The 25,837-nt window shown below is 45.5% G+C and overlaps 2 protein-coding genes across 4 annotated transcripts in view; one reads left to right on the top strand and one right to left on the bottom strand.

The window, feature by feature from the left end:
* Window positions 1-17,347, bottom strand: part of CFAP91 (cilia and flagella associated protein 91) — a 33,583-nt gene extending 16,236 nt beyond the window's left edge. For 2 of the 3 annotated variants that reach the window (XM_055002685.1, XM_055002684.1), the window contains exons 1-10: window positions 17,216-17,347; window positions 12,012-12,088; window positions 10,649-10,806; window positions 8,080-8,163; window positions 6,907-6,963; window positions 4,491-4,672; window positions 3,969-4,146; window positions 2,243-2,400; window positions 1,052-1,234; window positions 609-751 (exon numbers count right to left, since the gene is read on the bottom strand). In XM_055002685.1, the coding sequence (XP_054858660.1) occupies window positions 609-751; window positions 1,052-1,234; window positions 2,243-2,400; window positions 3,969-4,146; window positions 4,491-4,672; window positions 6,907-6,963; window positions 8,080-8,163; window positions 10,649-10,806; window positions 12,012-12,088; window positions 17,216-17,312 (1,317 nt within the window). In that variant the 5' untranslated portion in view covers window positions 17,313-17,347. Of the gene's footprint in view, window positions 1-608; window positions 752-1,051; window positions 1,235-2,242; window positions 2,401-3,968; window positions 4,147-4,490; window positions 4,673-6,906; window positions 6,964-7,822; window positions 7,862-8,079; window positions 8,164-10,648; window positions 10,807-12,011; window positions 12,089-17,215 lie in introns of those variants that run through there. The other variant, XM_055002686.1, reaches the window with a different exon arrangement.
* Window positions 17,348-20,758: 3,411 nt separating this feature from the next.
* Window positions 20,759-25,586, top strand: LOC129345188 (cytochrome c oxidase copper chaperone). The gene is made up of 3 exons (XM_055002189.1): window positions 20,759-20,931; window positions 23,514-23,627; window positions 25,445-25,586. Exons 1-2 carry the CDS (start codon window positions 20,807-20,809, stop codon window positions 23,596-23,598), a joined length of 210 nt encoding a protein of 69 aa, XP_054858164.1. The 5' UTR covers window positions 20,759-20,806; the 3' UTR covers window positions 23,599-23,627; window positions 25,445-25,586.
* Window positions 25,587-25,837: the final 251 nt, after the last annotated feature.

Here is a 25,837-nt window from a genome sequence, read left to right as displayed (position 1 = left end):
GCCAGGATCGGGTCAGTGCCGGGTGGGGAAGGCTCCCCCTGCCCGGCACGGACCCAGTCCCAGCCATTTCAGTCCGTATTCAGGCCGAAATGGGTCCAAAATGGGCAACAATTGCCATTTTAGACCCGTTGCAACCCGGATTGGGGCCAAAACGGCCGGGATTGGGTCAATGCCAGGCGGGGGATGCTTCCCCTGCTCAGCACCGACCCAATCCGGACTGTTTTGGCCCCGATTGTGGCCATTTTGGCCCCAATTGAGGCCTAAACGGCCCAATATGTTTTAAAGTTAGGTGGGTGGGGCCACCTGACTCGGGGGGAACTGACTCAGGGGTACGCTCCCCCTCGAAATGAGCCCTGCATACAATAAACATTGGCATAAGCTACAATTCTGTTTCCTTTAAAAAAGCACCCTCCATCCCATTATACTACAGCCTTATTACCATTACAGAAATGCCCTTGTAGCTTCTGAGGTAGGGGGGAGAAGCCTGGTAGGATTTTTGGGCCTTGTAAGGCCTGCAGTGGATACCGAAGAAGAAAAACTGGGAATTATGCAAGAGACAGATGCCAGGTACCGAGAGCTGGAATGGCCTTGCAGGAAACCCCCATTACCTGGTAAACTTGTGCCAGTTCCATCTCCAGACGAGCACTCCGTTTTGTAAACCCGTCCTTGGTGGTGGTGCTTCGGGGTTTTGGAGCTTCCATTCGGGGCTGGACGATGGAATCAGGGAGAGATGACTCCAGCTCAAGGAGTCCTAAGGAAAGTGAAATGGAAGCATTGTGGGGCAAGGAAGAGGAAAAGCAGATTTTAACTGGGATACAAACGAGAATGTATCTTTTTGGTTTAATGAGGCCTTGACAGGCACAAGCGGTCCAATGTATACACATGGCGCTTCATCACTCACAACAACTTCTGCACTCCTCTGAGTGGAGGGGAGAGCTCCAGTGCTGAAAGGCATGCACAGCAAGCTCTCCAAGGCTCACAAACTCGATGTGTCCCGTGCAGGAGCCAGGAGGACTCAGACATGAGTAAAAGCACCCAGAAGTGAGTTTACCATCGTAAGTGTTGAGATAGGGATTCTTCACTACATAACGGTCAGCATGGTTGTCTGGAAAGTAACCAATTCTAGACAGAGGAGCGTAAGTCTGTGATTCATGGTCCGTGTACTCCTTGATCACGCTCCTCTTCTCCAGTTTTCTTTCCACATTCTTCCCCTTGGCTATTAGTCTTCTGATGGCTGAAAAGGAATTCCAGACAAGGCATTTCTGAATGAAAACTACTCCGCTTGAACGTTTAGACCTCTAAGAGCAAGCCTTAAAAGCTTCCTGTTAGGGATTTTTAAATAAAAACTCCTGTCATTTTAGTTTTGCGAGCAAGAAACTTTGCCTGGCATGTGAAAATTATGGAAAATATCTAAACAGCACATTCCATGTCTCTTGTTACAACTGTTGCTATGCTGTGGGTCGGTATGACATTATACAACTTTGTAAATACATAACTATGAGCAATTTTTATCTAGAACAAAGATTCTATATTCAGCCTTTGACATCTCATGTTCCGGCCTTACTAGAAGGAGCCAGAAAGGATTTTTATTTGTATTAAGTATTTTGATAGTATCTTGTCACTCAAAGGTAATGGTGCCACCATTCTCTGTAAGAGGAAGTCTACGTGGACTGTTTGGAATAACCTTCTTGATCTTTTGATTCATTTTGTTCTGTAAACAATTTAGCATTAAGGTATTTAGGCATAAGGAAAAATTAGCTCAGGATGCATCAGGCCCCGGGAACCTCATGAGCCTGAGTTTTGTGTAACAATAAAAGTAATATTTCTTTGTATCAGTGTGGTTGGTGTCTTGGATTATATTTGGGTAAGTGGCAGAAGGGAAATTTAACATTGGCAGCAGAGTACTATTAAATAACATTTCCTTATCCCTTCCCGTGGAGTGCAGCATGGCCTGCAGATGCCTTCATCCAGAGTCTGTCAAAGAGGGGCTGCAGCTCAGTGGCGGAGGATGTTCTTGGCATGCAGAAGGTCCCAGGTTCAATCCTCGGCATCTCCAGTTCAAAAGATCAGGTGTCAGGTGACATGAAAGACCTCTGCCTGAGACCCTGGAGAACTGCTGTCGGTCTGCATAGACAATACTGACCTTGGCAGACTGGCAGCCTGATTCAGTATGCGGCCGCTTCCTATGTTCCTGGGGCATAACTTGGGACACCAGGTACACGGTTTTCTCCTCTGTGTTTACCTTTCGTATGTTCATGGCGAATCTTTCTCACTTTCGCTTCTTTCTCTTGCATGAGGTTAAACCAATGATGGTCCAAGCGACTGACATCCAATTCGTTGCGGTTCTCTTCCCGCTTCCTCAGCAGAGCCTTTAAAAGTTCTAGTCTAACTTCTTGCAACCTTCGAGACAAAAAGGAGGGAAGAGGTGAGCCACGGGGACCCGGCTATCGTTGCCAGCCCTGAACCCTTCAGAATGACTAACTCTCCAGGGAGAACGCGAACCAGATGGAAAGGAGGGTCAGGGCAGATCTCCACTTGGGGGCTGCTGAGTTCTGCCTAGTGAGTCCCACAGGACTCACTTCCAAGGAACGGGGGTAGAACTGCACTCGTGAAACAATTAACTATTTAATCATAACTTAAATCTTACACTATCACAAATTATTTGTAAACATTAGAGAAATACGTTTTCCTTTTGCACATATATTCCTCATGGTTTGTGAGGAAGGCATCTTTCAGACCCAAATTATACAAATCAAAGGTTGAAATACAGATGAATTTGCTTAATGTTGATTTCTTATGGAGCAGCAATGGTCAGCTAACAAGCTACAGCCAGAATCTGGTCTCCTAAACCAATTTTTTAAAAAATATTGATATTCTGCCTTTTGACTGTCGCTGGTGGGCCCCAGCCTTATCTGCTGTCAACAGCTGCACGTCCGGTTGCAGAAAGCAAGAGAGAACCCTCTTCATGCCAGGAAGTTGGCCAGACGAAAGCTCCAGTCTGCCTGCAGAACTGCCCTGGACACCAGATAATGGCCGGTTGTTGTCTGGAGTACACAGCAATATCCTAGACCCTTGCTCAAAGGCTCAAAGGCTTTCCTGCACACTGGTTGGGCCCCTGGTTGGGCACAGACATCAAGAGCAAATGCTAACTTGAGAGCCCTTTCTCAGCCACACTTAGATTTCACTGAAAAAGGAGTTCGGTGCGGCTGAATATTTGATAGGTAATTTCTCTAGTAAAAAAAGCCCGCAAACTGCATATTAAACATTTTTGTGGTAAGTAATAACTTATTTCAGTCCCTCCAGACTGCTCAGGGGATAATCTCAATGATATACAAATCAGTGCTTAGCTGCACGGACGGCGATTCCATTGGAGCCACGGCCCTTGGCCGTGAGTCAGCTAGTGCTGCCACACCAGGGTGGGCATTCCAAGGTTCTTTTGGCTTATAATAAAGTCAAAAAAGGCTTATTATAAATTTGGGGGTGGAGAGGTAAGGCTGTAAATACCAGCACAGGAAATAAATTAATATGGACCATACTGAGCAACACTGGATACTGGAGATCAGTTTAATAATAACAACAACAACAGCAACAACATCATTTGATTTATATACCACCTTTCAGGACAATTTAATGCCAACTCAGAGGAATTTACAAAGTGTGTTATTATTATCCTCACAACAATCACCCTGTGAGGTGGGTGGGGCTGAGAGAGCTCTGAGAGAGCTGTGACTGACCCAAGGTCACCCAGCTGGCTTCAAGCAGGGAAGTGGGGTTATCAAAGCTGGTTCTCCAGATTACAGTCTTGCCACTCTTAACCACGACACCAAACTGGCTCTTTATTGTGTAAGAACAAAGGAAAAGATGGGAGGACATTTCGCAACAACGGGGAGCAAAACTGACCAGACAATGTGGATCCCACTGCCAAGTGGGCCAACCCATAGCGCTGGGGGGGGGGGTTCAGCACTTACTCTTCTATTTCTTCCTCTCGAAAGGCCCACTCGTTCCTCTCCATTTCCTCCATCATCCTCCTCCTTTTGGCCACGTGCAAAGCATCATTCAGAGGCGGAAGAGTCGCCTCCCAGGCACGTTTCTCTCGCGCCCGTTCAATCACCTCCACCTCTGCCTGGGTTGCTGGAAGGCCCCGACCTTCCAAGGACAAGAAAGAACAAAACGTGGGCAAGGCAGAGCAGCTTAGTTTGAGGAAGGTAGTTTCAAATGACAAAGCACAATGCCAGGTCCGATCAACGCTGAGTGGCTGTGGCGTGAAAGAAATACTTCTGAGGCGAGCAACAGTACCTGTGCACTGTAAAAGTCGCATGTTCTGAATGTACGGTTAATAGGGACAATCCGTGTTACAGACTCTGAAGATCAAATAATGCAGCATCAGACCCGGGAACAAAAGCACCCTGTGACACTCCAAGAGCCACTGCTCTGTTCCGTGCGAGACAGAATAATCCCTGACAACATCAGCACAACTGTATGCAACTCACCCCAGGTTAGAGTGGCGAGGGTTAGTAACTCCGGGATCGATCCTGAAGACACCACATACTCGGGGCTGTAGGGATCCGTCTGCGCTTCACTGTCCCGGTAGTCAGTCTGTGTCCCCACAGTTTGCGAAGCAAGATAGGCAGGCTTCTCACTGGGCATCGCACGAAGGAGGTACGGCTCTGGCCTAAAAGGCAAAGAAGAGCTGACCCGCTTCCAGGCTATTCTCACGCGTTGCAAATGGAAACTAGGCTGAAATTCTAAGGTTACTTTCCTGGGAGTAAGCCCCATTGGATAATCTAGGAATTACTTCTGGGTAGACCTGCTTAGGACTGCTGCTCTATATTCCACTGATGTCAGATTATAATTCCGATTCTTACTTATTCATGTTTTATCCCACACTTCCTCAAAGTGCTCAGGAAAGCCCACATGATTTCCCACTCCACAATGTGCCTGAAAAAGCCCTGCTAGATCTGACCAGTGATCCATCTGGACCAGCATCCCGTATCGCACAGTGGTCAACCAACGGGGCATAGAGGACGTTCTCCTGATGTAGCCTTCTAGTCCTGGGCTGCCTTTGAATATGAAGGTTCCCTTTACTTCCCATGGCTAGTAGCCATCGGTGGCCCTCTCCTCCTCGAATCTGTCTAACCCTCTTTTAAAGCTATGCATGTTGGCGGCCACCATTCCTTCCGCTGGTAGCGAATTCTTCCGTTGAATTACTTAAGAAGCATTTCCTTGTGTCTGTTCCGTACCTGCTCCCTGTCTACTTCTTTGGATGCCCCTCAGTTCTAGTATTGAGAGGGAGAAGAAAAGCGCTCTGTCCATTTTCTCTTCCCTTTGCGTCCCTTTAGATATCATTTTCCCTCTTAGCCATTTTTTCTAAAGTCAAAAGTCTCAGCCTCTCCAGCCTTCCCTCAGAGGAAAAGTGTTCCAACCCCCTAATCATCTTGGTTGCCATCTTCAGTACTTTTTCCAGCTCTCCAATGTCCTTTAAGAGATACAGTGACCAGAACCGCACGCAGTATTCCAAACGAGGCTACGCCATCAATCTGTATGAAGCATTATAATACTGTTTAAGGCTTTCATGGCCGGAGAACGATGGTTGTTGTGGATTTTCCGGGCTGTACAGCCGTGGTCTTGGCATTGTAGTTGCTGACGTTTCGCCAGCAGCTGTGGCTGGCATCTTCAGAGGTGTAGCACCAAAAGACAGAGATCTCTCAGTGTCACCAGTGTCAGAGATCTCTCAGTGACTGATGCCAGCCACAGCTGCTGGCGAAACGTCAGGAACTACAATGCCAAGACCATGGCTATACAGCCTGGAAAATCCACAACAACCATCGTTATAATACTGTCTGTTTATTTTCCCTTTTGCAATCATCCCCAGCTTGAAAGGCAGCTGAGCTTGAGCAACACCTCCTCCTTTGAGGTCCTCCCGTGAGCTTAATGGCAGAGTGGGGTTTTACGCCCAGACACAGCATGACACTCTAGCCACTCTAACCGCGGCCGCCTTCAACATGGAACTAATGTTTATTGCTATAATTTTTTTATTGTTATAATGTTTATATTATTATAAACAATAAACTGCCATGGATGAGTTTACAAAAAGACTTCCACTCCTGTCTTGCTCACCAGGCCCTCAAAATTCATTTGGAAATTTTATTTATTGACTTCATTCCTAGCCTGCCTTTCTCGCTGAAACTCAAGACAGATTACAAAACATGGAAAAACAATTCAGACCTAGTAGGAACACATGGAGCTGCCTTGTACTGACTCAGACCATCACTCTGCCAAGGTCAGTATTGCCTGTTCAGATGGGCAGCAGCTCTCCAGGATTGCCAACGGAGGTTCTTCCACATCACCTGATGCTTTTCGCTGGAGTTGTGGGGGATGGAACCTGGGACCTTCTGCGTGCGAAGCGCAGGCTCTTCCACTGAGTCAGGGCCCCTCCCCCTCCAGACAGACAGCATAAGACATTCAATAAACGATACAATGGGAGTAGGATTACAGAATTAGAAAATAATGCCAATAAAAGAATTGTCTAAGGCACGATATAACATATGCAATGCAGAAAGTAGAAAAGAATGCAATAAGACACATACAGCGTTTACCTTGCAATAGGCAATACTATTCCCTTATAAAAAGTAACCTCCGTATACAACATTTCTAATCCCTTTATAAAAATACCCTCCTGAACATTTCTCTTTGGTACATTGTGTTAGTGCCACGCATATCTGAAAATCCCATGTGTAATAGTCCCAGACAATGATCCATCCCAAACAACCGCAAGCTGGCTCCCTGTGGAGTTTGGGAGATCTCTGTGCAGCTCCCAAATGCCAACCGGCCTCCCTGTCCCTGTGTGAAAGTTACTTTTTCAACACGGCTTCGTTATTGGAAAAGAAAAATGAAATATCTACTTACTTGGCCATTGCATAAACAATGTTCAGGGGAATCTGCTTATGAAATGGAAGGAAAGGTCTGAAAAATACAGAAAAGGGGGAATTGGGGTTGAACCAATGAAGGTCTCCAAGAACTTAACTGCATCTTTTTAGCAAGTGTTCTTTCAGTTCTCCCAAGTTGACTCCTGTTCCTCTTATCAACAGTGATGGAGAAAACTATAAATCTGTCTTCCCCTTCCCCACACATACACTGTGGCTGATAAGGATTTCTGAGTAGAGGAAGAACAGAGCACAGTATCTCTCTGCTGGAGTGCCTTAAAACCCGGGGGCGGGGCGGGGGGATTCCCTGGACAATCAGACTGCAGTTCTCTTGCTGCATGATATGTAGTTTGCCCTGAGATTATATTACTTAAACAGATTTGAGTCACATTTGAGTACTGCTGTGTGAAATAAGGGAAAAGAACGTTTCTTCTCAAAAGATGAACTATAATATGCCAGAACTTTAATCTGCAGCTCAAGAAAGGAGGATTCCATGCACTCCCATACTAGTTTTCATCACTGGAAACAGGGAAGCAAGAATTAGCCTCTAAAGAATAACCAAAAGTAAGGCATAATATCATTTTGGGTAATTTATGAATATACCCAGACCTGGAGAGCCCAGGTGAGCCTGATCTGGTCAGATCTCAGAAGCTAAGCAGGGTCGGCCTTGGTTAGTAATTGGATGGGAGACCCCCAACAAAGACCAGGGCTGCAGAGGCAGGCAATGGCAAACCGCCTCTGTTAGTTGCTTGCCTTGAAAACCCCACCACGGGTCGCCAGAAGCCAGCTATGACTTGAGGGCACTCTCCACCCCCCCCTATAAATATGGAAGGCAAAATATTTTATTTACTGCATTTATACCCCGACTTTCCCCCCAACACAGATCCAAAGGGGCTTACAGTGTTTTCCTCTCCTCCATTTTATCCTCGCGATAACCCCGTCCAGTGGGTTAGGCTGAGTGTGTGTTACTGGCCCAAGGTTCAAAGTTTTCATGGCAAAGTGGAGATCAAAGCTTGGGACTCCCAGATCCTAGTCCGACTCTAAAACCACTACATCCCAATAGCTCAATGTGCCCTTCCGTGTATTCTAGGAACACTTCAGTCAGGCTGACGTTTTGTCTCTGGATTCACCGTCATTAGCCCTGTTCGGTCCTCACCGTTCGAAGTACTTCCAGCGATTCCTTCCACTGACTTCAGGATCTTCATACTCAATTCTGGGAATCTGAAGGGAAGGCTGAGATCTGTAATGAAAAGGCAAGATGTACATTCAGTACTGAATCTAACATCCTAGTGCAAGAGAGGGCGGGGGGCTGGGAGGGTGCAAGATGGAAGTGATCCCTGTTTCAATAAGCAGCGACACAGCAAGGTGTGCAGAACCCTGAAGACAGACCAGTAGGGTCTCAGCCCCTGGGGAGGCTCCTGGGCACAGGGCTTGCTCAGGGGAGGGGGGTGCTCACCAGAGAGGTCCTCCCTGCTCTCCCTACCTTTAGCTCTGGGCAAGGCTTCCAGCCCCTCAGAGGTCTGCCTTTCTCTCTGAGTTTGTAGATAAGGCCTCCCGGACTACTGATACCTGGGAAGCCCCCTTGACTCCTCCGCAGAGGAGCTGGTGCTCAAGCAGCATTTGCCTTGCTCAGTTGTAATTGCTCAGGCAGCCTTCGGTTTGGAGGAATGAAAGTTGAAATCTGTCAGTGCTGCACTTTACAGATGGACCCCCTCAGCAGTGGTTATGTTCAGGGCAATGCCCTGTCCACCCTCCTGGGAAAACTGGTACGAAGAACTGGCTGGCTGTTTCAGTGCTGAAAAAACAGGATCCCATTTGGCTCACACTGCACAAAAGATCTGCCTCGTGTGTCTCTGAAGCATGTGTACAGCACACTGCAATAGTCTGGCAGAGAGGTCACAAAAGTATGGAGGACTGTGGGGAGATCCTGGCCTTTGCATTTGAGGAGCAGCCAGCAGATTAGTGGAGGATGAAAAAAAACCACTCTGGGAACCCAAAATTACAGCAGAGGGCCAAGGGTACTCTCAGACTGTGAACCTGATCTTGCAAGGAACATCTGACCCCATCAAGCTTTCTCCCTTCTAAATGTAATATAACACATTTTCTTGACTTCAAATAGATACTCCAAGCTTGCCCCGACTTCTAGTCATGTTCCAATCCACCACTTGAAAATCCTTGATGTGTATCTAGGAGCTGGGATGGATAAACTTATGATTTGATTGAGGAAAGGTCATTAGATAAATACATTGTTACCGGAAAACCCCTTAATAGACTTTTTGCAGGAAACAGAAATGAATTGAACAATGAATTGAACAAATGAATTGTGATGGTTTGTGAAGATTAGGAGGTGGCAAAGAAAATGATTAGAGGGAAAGGAGAAGTATAAAATTTAGAGTTAAGATATAATATTGATTATAAGGGTACATTTGGGGCTAGGATACGATTTGTAATACTTATATACTTTTTCACAGAGAAAACTGGTACTTATTACCAATTTCTTTTTCTTTTTTAGTTATGTATTTTTTCTTTATTCTCTTTTTATAAACTGTATATATAGATATTTATTTTAAAAAATTAAGAATTGAGATATATACATATATTATATAAATAAATAAATAAATAAATAAATAAATAAATATATATATATATATATATATATATATATATATATATATATATATATGAATATAAATAAAATGATGGTCTTTCTCCCTTCCAAATGTAATGTAACATATTTTCTTGACTTCAAATAGATACTCCAAGCTCGCCCTGACTTAGATCATGTTCCAATCCACCACTTGAAAATCCTTGATGTGTGTCTAGGCGACGTGTCAGGTTCCTGAAGTTTGTGTTCAACTCAGGTCAAGTCCAGAAGACCAGCAGCCTCCTTCATTCTTCATTACTCCATATATTTATTTAATTTTTTAAAATCCTCATTTATACCCTGTCTTTCTCAGTGGGACTCAAGGCAGATTACAAATATGATAAAACTCTTCAGTCCATCAGGAACTGCATCACGAAATATGATAACATTTGAGCCTAATAGCAAAGATTCCTAGTAAAACAACGTAAAGCAGTGGGGCTGGGATTGAAGAACTGAAAGAAAAAGCACAGTGTTCCTAACAAAAGTCACTTCCTGAACCAACCCATCACAAGAATGGTGGCCACATCAGCCTTTAAATATGTGATCCACAGCAGGAAAAATAAATGGTTCTGCATATCTACAATATATTAGTTCGTATTGTGGAAGGACCAAAAACTTTACACAATGTTCACTGCGCAATAAAGTTATTTCCTGGTGGCATTTTGCAAATCCTTGCATCAGCAGTGTGAGGAAACCAGGAGAAAAATATTACAAGGAATAAATATGTTGGGAAGGTCCTTGAAAGCTCCATGGAACCACTTGACTTCTGGGCCAATACATATGGGCAATGCAAAGGAAGATGTGTCTGACAGTCCAAAGACACCCTCCTAAGCAGTTAAGGAGCCATCATATTCCTCCGCAATCTCTAGAATCATCCTCTATATGGAATACTGAGATTAATCATAAACTTTCCTTTCCAGCTCCTTTGAGCCAATGATCTTGAGCAGTGGATACGGTGTCTTTATTTCTTTAAGGAAAGTAAGGAGGAGAGATACTCGGTCAAAACCAATCATAATCAGAAACGAAGAATTGTCTTTAAAAACCACCCCCTCCGCTCCCCAACAGACAGAAGGAGACTTACACAGCAAGCTTCTGAAGAGCTTCCAGGTGCTGCTGCACCCTTCCTCTCCACCTTCGGTCAATGAAGGGGGGAACAGGATTTTTCTCTTCCAATTTCATCGTGTACGGTGGGTAGTGGACCAGGTTACTAAACATCGCTTTAAACACTGGCAACTTTTTCTTTGTTTATATGGGGAAAAGGAAATGCAAATATTATCCATAAAGATATTCAGAGCAACGTGACAGTCAAATGCAGGGCTTGTGAAAATATAACTGTCATGACCCCCTCTGGCCAGGCTGGTGACTTTGATCTGGAGGGCTCAGAGGAAGAGCCAAGGCTGGGGGAACCGGGAGGGCCGGTGGGGCCAGGGAGGGCCTGAGGACGCAGAGGCACCTTGCTGACTATACTCCAGCATCACCAGAGCCCGCCCTGCCAGAGCCTGTGAGTAAGCACCTGCTGTCAGCCCTGAGATAACAGCTAGGCTGCTGCCAGGCAGTACTTGAACCCAAGCCAACAGCCCCCCCTCCACACCCTCTTCCACTCTGCAGGAATGGCTGCAGTATAGAACCCAGGCTGAGGTGGCACAGAGAAGGTGAAGTGCCAGGCTGGCTATGTGCAACCTCCCTGTAGATCCAGAGCAGAGCCTTGAGAGTGGTAATTCCTTGCCGGATCCTGGCCAGAGCCCAGCACAGCCTCAAGGGCCTCAACACCTGCCAGCAAGTGAAGCTGAACTAGATGCCCGCTCAGCCTATTTAGGCTGATGTTTGAGAAGGCTGCATTGCTGGAGCTACTGGTCCATTAGGTGCAAGCCCTGCGTTCCACCTCCAGTCTGTGCTCCCAAGTTTAACTAGCCAAGCTAGTGGCCCTACTCCTGAGGAGACCAGACCTGGCCAGCCTGCAAAGCGCAAGACAGTAACTGCAGAATACATTGTCTATAATTTCAGGTAACAGGTCAAACATTTAGACGTCCCAGGGTTTCCAGTTCACAGCTACGAAGAAAATACCAGAGACCAGAGTATGGTTTGGGTGTTTTGGATAAATACAGAAATACTCTTAGACTCATATGAGGAAAAGATGTGACACTTATCAAGATATGCACAACTGGAGAATCAGTTTGGTATTTGAGGATTACCAATTGTTTTCTCCAGTTCAGTATTAATGAACCGAATTGACCGATTTTTTTTCTTTGCATACCCCTAGTAGTAGCAAGCCACTTCTGCTGTATCCAGTGTTCTCAAGCCAGATCATAAATCAGTGCACTACATGAACAATATGCTATTACTTTCCTTAAGAAGCTGATTTCAGGTGGAAATCACAGCCACGGCAGGTATTTTTTATGGGCATGCAAGAAAAGGATCCCTTGTTTCAAATGACCGACACCTACCATTTCATCGTTCAGCAGATGAGCCTTGACAGTGGCTTGTGCATGGTCTCTCTCACTTGAAAGCATGTGCAATGGATCTAAAACACACAGAAATGAAAGAAAACATCCACAGATTTGAGGGGAGTACTTGGCTGGATGTGTGCTTGTGTTATGTGCCATTAAGTTGTCTCTGATCTATGGCGACCCTATGAATGAAAAACCTCCAAAATATCCTATCATTAACAGACTTGCTCAGATCCTGCAAACTGGAGGACATGACTTCTTTTATTGGGCCAAGCCATCTCGTTTTAGGTCTTCCTCTTTTCCTACTGCCTTCCACTTTTCCTAGCATTATTGACTTTTCCAAAGAATCTTGTCTTCTCATAATGTGACCTAAGTACAATAACCTCAGTTTTGTCATTTTAGTTTCTACAGAGAATTCAGGCTTGGTTTGATCTAGTACCCACTTATTTGTCTTTTTGGCTGTCCATGGTATCCACAGAACTCTCCTCCAACACCACATTTCAAATGAATCTATTTTCTTCCAGTCAGCTTTCTTCACCCCCATTTCTTTTAACACTATCTATAGCGTTTCATGATCCATACAATCAAAAGCTTTGCTGTAATCTATAAAACACAAGCTGATTTTCTTCTGAAATTCCCTGGTGCATTCCATTAGCCATTGTAAATTTGCAATGTGATCTCTAGTGCATCTTCCTTTCCTGAATCCAGCTTGAACATCTGGCAGTTCTTCTTCCATAAATGGTAAGAGTCTTTGCTGTAGAATCTTGAGCGTCACTTTGCTTGCATGGGAAATTAACGCAATAGTCCGATAGTTGCTACACTCTTTGGCATCCCCTTTTTTTGGAATTGGAATGTAGACTGAGCATTTCCAGTCTGTGGGCCATTGTTTCGTTTTCCATATTTGTTGATAGATTGTTAAGATTTTGATGGACTCCATTTCTGTAGCTTGAAATAGCTCTATTGGCATTCCATCTACTCCAAAATCAAAAAGAGTCCAGTAGCACCTTTAAGCCTAACCAACTTTATTGTAGCATAAGCTTTCGAGAATCACAGTTCTCTTCGTCAGATGCAATCTTGTGTCAGATGCATCTTGCGTCAGATGCATCTTGCATCGGACGAAGAGAACTGTGATTCTCGAAAGCTTATGCTACAATAAAGTTGGTTAGGCTTAAAGGTGCTACTGGACTCTTTTTGATTTTGCTACTACAGACTAACACGGCTAACTCCTCTGCATCTATGACCATCTACTCCAGGTGCTTTGTTTCTCCCAATTACTTTGACTGCAGCTTTTACTTTCTAAGATTTCTGGTTCTTCATGAAAGGACTTCTCTTCAAAAATATCTGTTATCCTTCCATCTCTTCTGTATAGTTCTTCAGTGTATTGTTTCCATCTTTCCTTTATTTTGTCCTGATCAGATACTGTATTTCCATGTTGATCTTTCAGCATCCCAAGCCGTGGCCTGAATTTCCCTTTGATTTCCCAGATCTTGTAGAACAGATCTCGTTCTTCCTTTTTTTGTTCTCTTCTATTTCTTTGCACTTGTTATTATAATAGATTTCTTTGTCTCTGCATGTAGATCGTAGATTTAGAATTCTTACTCTATTTCTGTCACTTTTTGCTTTTGCTTTGCGTCTGTCTTTAGCAATTTCAAGAGTTTCCTCAGTCATTCATTTAGGCTTCTCCTTCCTTTTGGCTACAGGAATAGTCTTTGCACATACTTCCTTGATAATATCTCTGGTTTCAGACCATAGTTCTTCTGGTTCATGATCAATTAAACTTAGTATTGCAAACCTATTCCTTATCTGGACTTTGAATTCTTCAGGAATATCCTTTTGATTGTATTTTGGTACTATGATTCTTTTAGTTTCTCTTCAGCTTTATTCTAATTTTTGATATTAGCAACTCATGATCTATACCACACTCAGCTTCTAGTCTTGTTTTAGCAGGCAGAATAGAACTTCTCCATCTTCTGCTTCCAATTACGTAATCTATTTGGTTCCTGTATTGGTTACCCAGTGATTTCCACGTGTACAATTGTCTTTTCAGTTGCCTGAAGTATGTGTTAGCGATGAACAGATAGTTGGCTTCACAAAATTCTATAAGTCGCTCTCCTACTTCATTTTGTGATCCTAGTCCAAATTTTCCCACGTTTGATTCTGCTTTGTCTTCTACTTTTGCCTTCCAATCACCTATTATTATGAGCATATCTTGTTTAGCTGTGTGATCAATTTCACCTTGGACACTTGTGTAAGTTTTCGATTTCTTCCTTCTCAGCATCTGTAGTTGGGGCATAAACTTGAATGATGGTTATGTTAACAGGCCTTCCCTGAAGTCTGATTGATATTACTTGGTCAGACTTTGCATTGTAGCTCTAGACTACTTGTGCTATGTCTCGCCCCAGTATTTGGGCAACACCATTTCTTTTGAGTTTGCCATTTCCACAGTAAAACATTTTGTGGTTTTCTGACTGAAAATGTCTTGAGTCAATCCACATTAGTTCACTCACACCCAGGATTGCAATATTTAAATGTTCTATTTCTTGTTTTATGATTTCTAGCTTACCTGGTTGTATACTTCTCATGTTCCATGTTCCTATTGTGTGTGTCACACAGCTTTGGACGTTCCTTTTGCACCTATTCACATCCGCAACTGGGCGTCCTTTCAGCTTTAATCCAGTCCCATCACTAAGAATAGCGATATTTGTACTTGTCCTCTGCTCTTTCTCAGAAGCCGACTGAGTACCATCTGACCTGGTGGTCCTGTCTTCCAGCACTATATCTTTTTTCATTCTAGATTGTTTCATCATAGGGACCAGGGTTAGTTAAAGTGACACTGCCACTGTCTGTGAAAGATCCTCTGGCAGTGTCACCTTCCACTACTGCTGCTGCCCAGTAGCTGTACAAGAATTCCTCCGCTCTCATTGCCACTGAAACATTCAGTTCTCTTCTGCTGATGTGACCATTGATTCCTGAAAGAGGCAGATGCATCTTAGTCTGGTGTTTCAGCTTTGACCATTCCGTCTTGAGGGATTCTTCCAGGAGTTTAGGCTCTTGACCAAGCCTGTGCTCCTGACGGTGTTGCTCCCAGCTTCACTGACACACTCAAACCCCCTCACCATCTTAAGGTGTGTATCCAGGAGGAGGATAACTTGGCTGGATAGCTGTATGCAAGATGCTTATGTGAATATAAAAAGGGCAGCAAGCATATAGTTTAGTGCTCAGTGCTCTTGCTGACTCTGCTCAGAAAATGGGGAAGTTATGATATAAGTCACAATCACATGAGAAGACAAGATTCTTTGGAAAAGTCAATAATGCTAGGAAAAGTGGAAGGCAGCAGGAAAAGAGGAAGACCTAAAACGACACGGCTTGACTCAATAAAAGAAACCACGTCCTCCAGTTTGCAGGATCTGAGCAAGTCTGTTCATAATAGTACATTTTGGAGGTCTCTCATTCATAGGATCACTACAGGTCGGAGACAACTTGACAGCACATCACATACACATTGTGACAATGACTGATTTGCACAATGAGCAATTACTTATCCCCTCAATCATCCCCACCCCCTCCATGTTCTTTCTCCCCTTGTACAGGTTCACTAGTCAGGTTCGTGGCAACTGGAATTGTCAACTGCTAGGAGAAAAAAATGTCCTCTCTCTTTAACAGAGGCTTAATGGGATGTTATTTATCAGGTGATGTTTACCTCCATGCTATGGAAAGCTTCTGCAGCCCATGTCCAAATACTTAAGTCTCTGTTAGAGGGATAGGATATTTCCCCCCCAGGCCTGTTGGCAATCCTGATGGCAGTAGGGCCAAAATGGCAAATACTGCCACTCAGTTACGTCCAGGGCCCTGGACATTTCTATGCTCCTTCTCTATGGAACCTGCCTTACAAAATAAAAACATAAAACATCTTAAGTTGCTAAGCCAGCATTAAAAACTCAGTGAGAGCATCAGAATATTTAACATCAATCAACTTCAAATGACTCTCACGTAGTTCTCAGGATAAAAGCAGAATTGAAAAGTGATGTCCAAAATCAACTCTTATTTAAAATGCCAGTACAGATGCCAGGTGAGCATCAAGGGGAAGGGCATCTCACAGGTGAGATGCTACAGCTGAAAGAGCCCTGTCTCTGGTCACCAGGGGCTTCACCTCAGAAGTTAGGGGCACCGAGGACAGGGCTTGAGAGGCTGGACCTTGCAGTCTCCAGAGGGCTTCACTGCAGGCTAGTCACACAAGCCACGCATCTCAGGCGCCCCCCCCCCTCCAGCCCAACTTGCAAAGTAAGAACGCTGACAACTGGCACCTTCATGACTCCTTCGAACATGCCCAGGGTAATGCCGATCACCACTTTGGGGTCAGGTAGCAATTTCCCCCAGGGCAGTTTGACTAGGGATCCTGGAGGCGTTTTGCCATCTTCTGGGCATAGAGCAGGGTTCACTGGGGGTGGGGTGGGGGAAGGCAGCTGTGAATTTCCTGCATTGTGCAGAGGGTTGGACTAGATGCCCCTGGAAGTCCCGATGATTCTATGAACTGCCCAGGTTCAGCCACCCCTCGAGCCACTCTGTAATAATAAAATCAAAGAGTCCAGTAGCACCTTTAAGAGTAACCAACTTTATTGTAGCATAAGCTTTCGAGAATCACAGTTCTCTTCGTCAGATGCAACATGCATGTGACGAAGAGAACTGTGATTCTCGAAAGCTTATGCTACAATAAAGTTGGTTAGTCTTAAAGGTGCTACTGGACTCTTTTTGATTTTGCTGCTACAAACTAACACGGCTAACTCCTCTGGATCTGTAATAATAGGATTTGGGATGAAAATAAAACGAAAACAGAGACATTTCTAAAGGCCAGTGGGCGGGATCTGTTTCATTAATAGCACTCATGAAACAGAACACCATCGACCCCCCAGAGAGATGGCCACAGCCTCCCAAGCCAAGCCGGAAATCCGGTCTGCAAGCCCAGACGCTGCCGTTCTAGGACAGAGTCCGCTCTATAATTACGTTCCGTTAAGAGTAGGAAGACGGAAGTACCTGTCTAGATAATACCGCTCGTCTCTATGGTTCTCGACATCCTTTTTCCATGGTGAAACATTTTCTCCTCCTTCCGCTGCCGCCTCCCGACCCTCCCTCGCCGCCGTCCCGCACCGGCAGGGGGCGCGCAACCCCACCCGCGGCCTCGCTCCATTGCCCAGCCCCATTACCGTAGAGGAAATCGAAGGCACGGTTGGGGGCCATGTCCCTGCGGGCCCGGGGCCCGGCAGGCCCCCGCCGTCGCGCCACAGTCACGGTCTGAGTCATCCCGGAGGCCTTCTGCTACGGTAGAGCCCCACGGACGCCGTTGCCATGGGGACGCGGAAGCGCCGCGGCGTTGTGGGCGGGGCTTCCTTTGCCCAAGTCGCCACGCCCCCTCCGAGGGCGAGACGGGACTGGCTCTCTGCGTGGGTCAGAGCTAGCGGGAGGCGGGGCGCCGCTGAGTTCAACGCCTATTGGTCGGGAAGGCTGCGGCCGAAGGACCAATGAATTGCTTTGATTTCGGCCGGATGGAATTCATTTTGGTAGTCCCAGATCGCCCGAGAAACCAGAATGAAGAGACGGACCAGCGCCCGCCAGCCCTTGTGCAAGTTTTCTAGCCCTCTAGGACTCTTCGTCATGTTTTTCTGCGGGGCGGTATTTTTTTGGATGCTGGATGTTTGTTTGTTTGTTTCATTTCTGGTCCCCCTTTCCCACTGAGACTCAAGGCAGATTACACAGTGCGAGATTACCACAGTCCATGTCAAAGACATTTAATGCCTCAGGGTGAATAAATGCCAGTTTACAAAGACATAGCATTAGGACAAATCAGATACAGCGTTGAAGAAAGGCTGAAACAGAGCATAAGCGATTCTAGGACTGACATTAGACAACATAGAACTATCCAATAGGGTCATACTTAAGGCAACAGATTGTACGCAGGAGCACCCTGACCTGGATAGGCAAGGTGAGTATTTTTACTTTCTAAGCTGCCTCAGGCCAATTCCATATAAGGCAGCATAAACGTTCTAAATAAATAAACCAGTCTGGATGTTAACGGGTGAGGGCATGGAATTGTGCCAGTGCCGCTCTTTCAAGGTTATTTTTAACTGATTTCTTTCAGTTTGCTACAAAGGTGCTTAGGATCCCCACACTTCAAAAAATCCCATGTCACTTGCCCTGGCAAATACCTTTTGGCGGCTGCTGTAGATGTTTTGAAAGGAAAATGCATCCAACTCTGATTAGCTACGAACACAGTACATGTCTCAGGTTTACAGACAAGATCCTATGCATGTTTACCTTGCAGTAAGTTACACTGAGTCCACTCATTCCTTTAAAAACTGCATAAAGGTGCAAAAAAAAAGTGATAAACGGGCAGATTAGACTGCACAAAATACAAAAAAAGAACGAAACCCTTCTCATACCTTTTATTAGGATCAACCAAATTGGCACAAAACAGTGTGCAATCTTTTGCAGTCACCAGAACTCCTCATCAGGCTGGATGTTGCAAAATTTTAAAAAGTGAAAGGGTGGAGAGGAGATTCTTCACCCCACAGTATAAATGTCTGATCTTGCAGGCATCCTCTGGGAGAAAAAGCAGGCAGTTAGTTTAACTTTATGGATGGGATGCAGAGTTAACAGCACGGTTTCTGGGAAGCTGTATACAGTCCCTGCCCTCTAGTCTTTGTTCTGTCACTGAAATACAGAAACCTTCCCAAGTCCATTCAAAATCATCTAAAATGCCAACCAAGAAACACGGTGTCAGAGTGTCAGTTTTCTAGTCAGTTCCAAAACCAAAGCTACGCCATGTTCTTATGTTATAATCTATAGTTGTTTAGTTCTCTCCCTCCAGGCCCAGGTGTTGCCCAAACCACCTATATCCATGGGAGCGAAGAATTCTTATCACTCCGTTCCAGCCGACCTTGAGGTCCTCGCCTTCCCAGGCCTTCTAGACAGGACTAAGGGGGGAGGCTGGGAATGGGTGTTTGAAGTGTTGTTACTTTCACTTTGTGTGTCATTCTCAACAAAGCTTCCGTTCAGCCAAGGCTTCCCTAGTCCTTGGAATATGGCTACTTGTATCCTGAGCATTGTCTTTCAATAAACCTTTTGGAATCAAGAAACTTTGTGCTTCTTGCAGAAGGGGGAGACGAACTCTAGATAACTGGGATTCCATAGTCTGACACATGGCTGCATAGGAAAGCAGCCTGATTCTTTATATGTCAACTTAGATTTGCTAGCCTCATTTCCACTTCCTGTCCCTGCATACGCCCACTGGCAATTCTGCCTAATTGTTTCTTATTTAAAAAGCAGTTAAAAATGAAGGACTGTATGCTGACTTTTTAATAGCTAGAAAGATTTTATCTCCTCTATTACATATAGCCACACTTTCTCCTCCTCTTTTCCCCAGACAAAGCCTCAAGTTCATGATTTTTGTTTGTCTTCATTGGAGGAGCACATTGTTGTGATCGATGACAACAATTATAGTTTTATGTGTTTTTAAGTCTGCATTTATTGATGTTTTGTTGATGTTAGCTGCCCTAATCCTGTTCAGGGGGAGGGCAGGATATAAATCTAATAAAATAAAAATAAAGTGCTGCAGTGATAAAAGCCTTCGATTTTGACACTCTGTTGTCTGATCAACTCTTACTAGCACTATGACAAAATTTGGTGAGGATTCAGAAATGTAACCTGAAAATATTTGATCTTCACACAATGAAATGGTCAATCTCATAGGCCTTCATCTGGTGGGCCACGCTTCAGTTTAAGACTGGCCAGACCAGTAAGGGCCACCAATATTTTGTTTGGGTTGAGAAAGTAAGAGAAGGGTGACCAAATGCCGTGAGTGGCAAGAGCACCACTCTCATAGTTGTGCAGAAGATCTGAAACACATTTTCACTGCTGCGTGATCTGCTGTTCCAGCTCAAACGTTATCTTTCGTAAGCCGTAGAGAACACCAAGATCGATCAAGATGGGTAGCTGTGTTAGTCTATCTGTAACAGTAGAAAAGAGCAAAAGACAAGTAGCACCTATAAGGCTAACAAAATTGGTGGTAGGGTATGAGGTTGTGAGACAGTTCACTTCTTCAGATACAGAATCTGTAGAAGTGAGCTGTCTCATGGAAGCTCATACCCTACAATAAATTTTGTTAGTCTTATAGGTGCTACTTGTCTCTTGTTCTTTTCTGTTGCTATAGAGAACATTGGTGCCCATCCTCCTAACCTTGAGAAGAGAAATAGTGCTTGCATGGATCAGATCGAAAGGGTCTTCTGCTATAGTTTGGAGTCCACCATGGTTTCTGGGTCTGAAGAGAGGAATAGCCACATGCTTAATAATTTTATCTACAGCATAGACCCTTCCTCCAGCATACATGTTTCTCCCTTTGCAGTTTTGGCCTCACAACAACCCTGTGGAGCAGGTGGGGCTAAGACTGACTGACTAAAGGTCATGCCAGTGAGCTTCAGGGCAGAGCTGGATTTGAATCCAGATCTAATCCAGCGCTCTAACCACTGCCCCACACTGGTTCTCAGGCATGTGGTTCAAAAACTGTCATGTATTAGACCCCTGCCTTTTGGAGACCATACCTATAACCTTTTTTAAAAATCTGTGTGGGAAGCCAAATTTATTTCCCTCCTTCCTCACTCTCTGTGGTGAAATCACTGTCGCGTGAGTATGGCGTCACAGACTGCGACGGGAAGGATGCCGTCGATGGGCGGAGCCGCCCGCCGCTTCCCTCACAAGCGTCTCTTTTCTCCTCCTCCTGTGCGCACGCGCGAGCGGGAGCGATGTCGAGCCTGGCTTCCCGCGACGTTTCGGGCCTCCCCGCCGCCGCCCCGGTCGAGCAGACGCCGCCGCCTTCCCTCAAGCCCTGCTGCGCCTGCCCGGAGACCAAGCAGGCGCGGGACACTTGGTGTGTAGGCGGCCTGGCGGCGGGCGGGCGGCCTGGGGGCGACACGGGTGCGGGGCGTTCGCACGTACACGCGTGTTAGCGCGCAGCAAGGCCTTTCCCGGCGCTTTCTCTTCCCCCCTCTCTAGCAGGAGCCCGCTTGACCTCCGTGGGGCGAGGTTGCATTCTGACGTGTCTGGGGCGAGGCTCCCGCTTTCGCTTCTGGTTTCTGCCTCTTCCGGGCCGGGGTTCCCGGCGTGGGGCTGAATTCGCACCCCGGCCTGGATTGGGGCAGTTGCGGAGCCTGGAAGGATGGAGGGCTTCAACCCCCGTCCTCCCCGCAGCCACTCCTGGTTGCCCCCGGGCAGCGGAGAGGAGCCCCACGGAGCCTCTGTTGGCCCTGCGAGGGATATTCTTTGATTTTACTTCGTTTATCCTTTTCTCCAGTGGGGACCCGAAGCAGCTGACATGGTTCTCTTCTTTTTTTTCCCTCACAGCGACCCTGTGAGGTAGGCTGAGCATAGAAAGAGTGACGGGCCAGAGGCCACCTGGCAAGTTTCTGTGGCAGAGTGAGGAGTTGAACTTTGGTCGCCCTGGTGGTGGTCTAACACGCTGACCACCACGCCAGAGGACAGTGCCCCCAAGTCATAGCCTGACGTATGGCGACCCCGGTGGGGTTTTCATGGCAAGAGGCTAGCAGAGGTGCTTTGCCATTGCCTGCCTCTGCAGCCTTGGTCTTCTTTGGAGGTTTCCTATCCAATTACTGAGGCTGACTCCTACTTCGCTTCTGAGATCTGACAAGATCACTTGGGCTCTCCAGGTCAGGGCCTGCATGCATACTTGGTGGTGGAGAGTGGCCTCAAGTTATAGCTGACTGGTGGCGATCCCTGATGGGGTTTTCATGGCAAGAGACCAACAGTGGCGGTTTGCCATTGCCTGCCTCTGCAACCCTGGTCTTCACGGGAGGTCTCCTATTCAATTACTAACCAAGGGCTTTCATGGCCGTTTCTTATATGCCCAAGCTAATGCGAATCACCAATTTGGTGTCAGGAAGGAATTTTCCTCCAGGCCTGATTGGCCCTGGTATCCTGAGTGTTTTTGCCTTCCCCTGAGCATAGAGCAGGGGTCATTGGGGGAGGGGGGCGGTAGCTGTGAATTTCCTGCACTATGCAGGGGGTTGGATAAGGGTCCCCTCCTGCTCTGTGCAGGACCTTTGGGGTCTCTTCCAGCTCTGTGTTTCTGTGTTCACAGTTAGCCTTGTTTAACTCTCTTGCTATACTTAGGGGAGCTTTCGTTCTTTGCTGTCCTGTTTGTTGCAAAGCTTCTGTAACAGTGAATTAGTTACACTTTAAAACCACCGCAGTTCCTGTTTCAGCTGCAGCTCCAGGTTCCTGTTTCCATCCTTGCACAAATTAACTAACTGCACTATTGTGTTATGGTGGTGCCGGAAGAGGAAAAAATGGGAGAAAGTAGTACTGGAGGATATCTTTCCGTTGGTCTTTGGAAGCAAAAGGATACGTGCTTTGGTGAAAAGAATGAACTCCCCTTTTGTAACTTTATCTAACTTTTCTATGACTCATGATGGCTAATGAGTGACAATAAAAAATAAAAGTAAGAATCCTTTAAAATGTAAAACAATGCTATTTGTAAGAAATTCGTATATAGGTGGAAGCTATACAGCCAGTGTTGGAGACTGTTCTTGGAAGCCAACTTAAGAGTCTCACTAGAATGGAGGACCAACTTGTAGCAGCTGGAAACTCCCCGATAACATTTTAATGTTTAAAAGGTGGCATTGCATCAGCAATTCTCCATCTCACTCCAATTCACTGGCTGTTGCTTTTGGAGAGACAGAAGTGCTGAGTGTGATCATTCTACAGTGTGTGTTTTTTACTAGATGTTACTTGGGGTGGGGGAGGAAGTTAGCAGCAGCCCTTGCCCACTAGGTATCCTCTGAAAAGCTAGGGTGAGCAGGTTGTCTGAAAGTGTACAGGCTTTGCCTCTAGTGGGTCTTTCTGATTGATTTTATCTACTGGCAGCAGAATATTAAGAGCCCATATGGCTCAAGATCACTTTTGAGTACTTTTTTTTAAGTGAACATTAGGATACAAATTGTAATAGAAGATACAGTTTTGCTTCACAAAAATTACAGTTGCAGTGAAGTCATTGGGTCAGTCTTTGCTGTGAACTTACTAGGAAATGGTCTGAATAGGCCTCAAGTAGTAAACATAGGTGAAATGAGGAAAATAGGTGAATATAGGATGGACTATAATAACAACAACAATAATAACATTTGATTTATACACCCTTCAGGACTACATAACACCCACTCAGAGAGGTTTACAAAGTATGTTGTTGTTATCCCCTCAACAATCACCCTGTGAGGTGGGTGGGACTGAGAGAGCTGAGACTGACTCAAGGTGACCCAGCTGGCTTCAAGTGGAGGAGGAGTGGGGAATCAAACCCAGCTCTCCACTACACCAAACTGGCTGTATATAGTAAGACACTGATTCTGAGAGTTAGTACTATTAATACAACCTAGTTTTACTCTGCATTGCTGAAACTCTGTCATTTGTGAGTTTACTTAATCGGAAGTCTTTGTCTTGCAGCATCATTGAAAAAGGAGAAGAGCACTGCGGTCCTCTTATCGAGGCCCACAAAGAATGTATGAGAGCCCTTGGCTTTAAGATATGAACAAAAGCAGCAGCAGATTTGAGTGGATGGTAGGTAAACTTGGTAGTCTCTCAACTGAGTTGTTTTCGGGAAAATTGGTTGGAAATGCACACTGGTTACTCTGTTGTATGGCTTTGGTTCAGCAGGTTTGTCGGGGAGGGGTGGATTTTCTCTGAAGCTCAAACCTTCCTAATGTTACCTTACTTGGTCAGAGTGCAAGGCTTGATCCCTAAATGCGTGGCTCTAGGAATGTGGTGTCTTTTGCATTTGGAACCCAGAACTGCACTCAAATAAGCTGTGAATAAGAAAGAAGTCTTCCTTCCGTTTTCCCTCACTCTGTGCATCGGAAGGCACCAGCTTGGGCTTTATGCCTGATTAAAAGAAACCCTCCATTATAGATGAGACCCACGAGTATCTTGGCAGGGGAATTAGCAAGCCCTAAGTAGGCAAATTAAACCAAGTCCCCTGCCCTTGGATGTCTTATCTAACGCTAAATACCAGTTAAATTACACTCAAAGTCTTCTCTTGTAGGACGAGCAGCAAAGAACTATAAGCAGAAGAGTTTTCTTGGACTTGTGGGGTGGGGCAGTGGCAGAGGAGGCGAGTCTGGTATTCTGACAGGTCAAAGGAGAAGGGGTGGCCTGGAATAGTTCTAAATAAGGTTATAAAGCAGGGTGTGTCCTATGTGGGACGGGGTGTGTTCTTAGGCAAACTTAGAATGAGCAAAGAGGTGATGTTGGGCAGGCAAGGCAAACTGGAGCCTAAGTCTAAACTGGAACCACTGGATGCCTTGCCTGTGGTGGATGTGAATGGCAGGCAGTGCGGAAGGTGGAGGCTTTTCCAAGTGACTGTTGGGGGCCCAGTGGTTGCATTCGTCCTGCTTCCTCTACTGGTTCTCTGATTTTGTTCTGGCATAGCCGAGAGATCTGTCCAATTGCTTAGTTACGAGTACATTTTATGCCTGCTCCTGGTGGAAAGCTGCTCCTGGCACCATTTGTGGCTGTTGGCAAATGAAATGCCCGTGTTCATACGTCAGCATACCAGGAATGGAACTGAAAGGGACTTTTATAGGAAGGTCAATGGTTAGGCACACCTACCTTGGCCAAAGGACATTCTGCCAATACTCTAAAAGCTTAATAATACAAAGTGTCTTTCTGTGACGTGCAGTTTTCCTGTCTTTGCTAGTAACTGATTAGCGGGGCTCAGCAAAAGACAAACATCTATTTCCTTGGTCATCGTTCCTTGCGTATGCATGCTGTGTTTAAATAAAGGACCACTGCCTGGCTGGGCAGACCAGAGTTCAGAATTTCAACCCTGTGTCATGTGATTCCTACAGCCTTTGGGCTCTGTGCCAGAATTATGGGCCTTTAACAGCATCTGGCTGGCCACTTCTGACCCAACAGTAATTAATGTGAAATGTAGATGGTACACTTACTGAATACACCATTAGTGGGTCCTTTGCATAGGCTTTTGGGCATATTGAGTTATTACCAGGGCTTTTTTTCAGCAGGAACGCAGTGGAACGGAGTTCTGGAACATCTTGAAAACGGTCACATGGCTGGTGGCCCCGCCCCCTGATCTCCAGACAGAGGGGAGTTGAGATTGCCCTCCACGCCGAGGGCGATCTAAACTCCCCTCTGTCTGGAGATCAGGGGGCGGGGCCACCAGCCATGTGACCATTTTCTCCGAGGACAACCCTCTGAGTTCCACCGCCTCTTTTCCCAGAAAAAAAGCCCTGATTATTACTATAAATTGCTTAGATGTTAACTATACGACATCAGTAGTAAAGAAAGATCACTGTTCCATGTGAAATATTAAATTAGTTGAAGCTGCTGCTTACTGGACTTCTGTTTCCTTCTTCTTCCAGGTGATTTCCTGTTGGATGACTTTGACCTTCATATCAGCTTGAATGTTTTTGTATACCTTTATCAGAAGATGAATTTATTTAAATATATTGAGAATATATTTAAAATGGATTTGTAAATCAAAGCAATATATATATCTATATATATCGGCTAGCTGGTTTCTTCATTACTGAATCTAAACGGGGCAATAATATGTCAATTTAATATTTTTTAAGAGTTCCTTGTTGGAGCACAGTTTTTTGTTCTTCCTGTTCCTAAATGCGCAGTGTGTGGAGGGAATCAGTCAGTAAAACAGCCGCCACCTCCCAGCGCGTTCATTACTCTCCTTTGTGTTTCACTCTTCTGAGGAGTTCAGGATGATGTATGTGGATGGATGATTTCTCTTTCACGCTCAT

The sequence above is a fragment of the Eublepharis macularius genome, chromosome 18 (genome assembly GCF_028583425.1).
Source record: "Eublepharis macularius isolate TG4126 chromosome 18, MPM_Emac_v1.0, whole genome shotgun sequence".
Taxonomy (NCBI): Eukaryota; Metazoa; Chordata; class Lepidosauria; order Squamata; family Eublepharidae; genus Eublepharis; species Eublepharis macularius.
Note: the sequence above shows the minus strand (reverse complement) of the source record. Positions and strands in the feature narration are given on the sequence as shown.

Excerpts from the sequence above, each read along its gene's own strand:
- LOC129345188 (XM_055002189.1), top strand. The coding sequence starts at position 20,807 with ATGTCGAGCCTGGCTTCCCGCGACGTTTCGGGCCTCCCCGCCGCCGCC. Across the intron at positions 20,932-23,513 it reads AAGCAGGCGCGGGACACTTG|CATCATTGAAAAAGGAGAAG; the intron begins GTGTGTAGGCGG and ends TTTGTCTTGCAG.